This window comes from the organism of the source record quoted next (genome assembly GCF_019968955.1).
Source record: "MAG: Porospora cf. gigantea A chromosome Unknown PgA_NODE_4230_length_2245_cov_628.455, whole genome shotgun sequence".
Lineage (NCBI taxonomy): Eukaryota > Apicomplexa > Conoidasida > Eugregarinorida > Porosporidae > Porospora > Porospora cf. gigantea A.
In genome coordinates this window covers 1-2,245 of record NW_027151690.1, presented here as the reverse complement: position 1 = coordinate 2,245, position 2,245 = coordinate 1, and the positions used below count along the sequence as shown (strand labels likewise).

The 2,245-nt window shown below is 51.0% G+C and overlaps 1 protein-coding gene across 1 annotated transcript; it reads right to left on the bottom strand.

Moving 5' to 3' along the window:
• Nucleotides 1-67: 67 nt before the first annotated feature.
• On the bottom strand, nucleotides 68-1,978 carry KVP18_002824 (uncharacterized protein; the record flags this gene model as incomplete). Its single annotated transcript, XM_067954046.1, has 1 exon — nucleotides 68-1,978. The coding sequence occupies one exon, from the start codon at nucleotides 1,976-1,978 to the stop codon at nucleotides 68-70; it is 1,911 nt and encodes a 636-aa protein (XP_067808700.1).
• Nucleotides 1,979-2,245: the final 267 nt, after the last annotated feature.

The following is a 2,245-nucleotide window of genomic DNA, read 5'->3' as shown; positions in this document are numbered from 1 at the left end:
AGCTCAGAATGAGATCCCATCTCAACAACAGTTGATCCCATGCCATCAGGATTGTCAAGAACGACAATCACATCGGCGTTTCTGATTGTAGACAGACGGTGTGCTGCATTAGAATAGATGTGGGACTCTTACCAATGACGATTGTGGTCCTTGCTCCCTGGGATATCAGATGGTCCAGCGTCTCTTGCACAACTCGCTCGCTCTTGTTGTCAAGCGCACTTGTGGCCTCATCAAGAATCAAGACACTTGGATTACGAATGATGGCCCTCGCAATGGCAACCCGCTGTTTCTGGCCGCCAGACAACTGACCACCCCCTTCACCAACATAGGTGTCAAACCCGTTAGGGAACTCCATTACGAAGTCGTAGGCATTGGCCTGCTTAGCAGCCTCAATACAATCCTCGTCGGTAGCGTTCGGCCGTCCGAGTCTGATGTTCTCCAAAATCGACCTTGCAAACAATCTCGGTTCCTGTCCCACCAGAGAAATGCGTGACAAGTAAGTCTGCAGGTGAAGAGTTCTGATGTCTTTGCTGCCGACAGTGATGGAGCCAGATTCCACATCGTAGAACCGCTCAATCAGCTGGATAATGGTGCTCTTCCCGCAGCCAGATCCTCCAACAAGCGCTACCGTCTTCCCCCCTGAAATGGCAAGGTCGAGCTTGCTGAAGATGGGTTTTCCTGGGCGTGAGGGGTAGTGAAATCCGACGTCACTGAAGACGACATCTCCATTTATGGATATATCACAGTCTCCCTCGTCAACGGAGTAATCAATATCGTTTTCGCGTGTGACAAGTTCCATAAGTCCTTTCACAGCAGTGGACCCCTTCATCAGAGCTGTAAAGCTAGGGCCTGCTTGACCTATAGCAAAGCCACCAAAGACCACGTTGAAGAAAACGGTGATAGCGTTACCGCCAGTGAAGCACACACGGTCGCAATTAGCACCGTCCGTAGGAGAAAAGGCAGCATCTTCGAATATCGTCCAATCGACGTTAAGAGGTTCGAACATCCCTTCCAACTGCTCCCACGTCAACGTTGGCGTTGCAGACCAAATCCTCTTGACAGGGTCTGGTAGGGCAGCCCAAAGGCAGCATGGGTCGTTCAGTTCGCGACTTATTAACCAAGCGGAGAACCAGAACCCAAGAGCGTAGCACAGAAAGAAGAAGCCTATCGCTCCACCCAGAGTCAGTCCATTGAACACCCCAGCTCTCGCAGCAACGGCCTGTACATCCTGTATCAGCTCAGTGTACTTTTCGATTTGCTTCTCCTCCAGACCGAAGGAAACGACAGTCTTGATGGCGCTAATCGTCTCCTCAGCCACGGCACCAGCCTGTGAGTAGATCTTTTCTTGCAGAGCACTGGCGTTTGCCATCGAACGCATCGACAAGTAACCACCAAGGATAAGCAGTGGCAGCGTTCCAACCATGACGAGCGACAGCTGCCAAGATTGAGTGAACGCTATGATGTATCCGCTGACGAAGAGACCAAGGAAAAACATCAGTTGGGCCAGCTTGATGCCTAGACCCTCCCTAATCAATGTGCAGTTCTGGTTAAGTCGACTTGAGAGTTCGCCCGTGTCGTGGACGTCGCTGTACCCCAGTTCTTGACGGCAGATAGCGTAGTAGTACTGCACACGGACGTTCTTCATCTGGTGCTCAGCAGCAGATTCTAGACAAGAAGCACCTAGGAAGCAGCAGACGAAAGTGAAGATCGCCAGGTAGAGTTGCCACAGGAGGATGCCGTTGAAGTCGAATTCAGCAGTTCCTAATGTGTCAAGCAAGTCTCCGTAGAGTAGAAAGTACGTCGGGAGGGCAGCGCCTGACACTACTGAGAAAAATAGACCAAAGACAACGAGTGCCCAATCCGATCCTGTAGCAAACGAAAAGATGCGAAGTGAAAAGGTCATCTTCGTCTCAGACTCTTCGACCACATCTGATGTTTGGAGAGAAGCCGGTTCAGAAGATACGGCAGCTGAGGTCATGCACGTTAATTTTTATGATTGCAAAATCATGTTGCACTTGGACATCATTCTAGACGTCGTTAGCGCTTTTGCCGGCGGAATTATTCAATGCGATTCACCGTTTCCTTCACCGTGTACGATGTGAGCGAGCTGCGAACGCCAAACATGGCCCCAGCTGATGTGGTAAGGAGCTGCTGGAACGCTGGACGCAGTTGGTGGTGGTTAGGTCCGCAGGAAGGGAACATTCTACAGACGTGAAGCTGTGGGTACTTGAAAGCACATCGACTC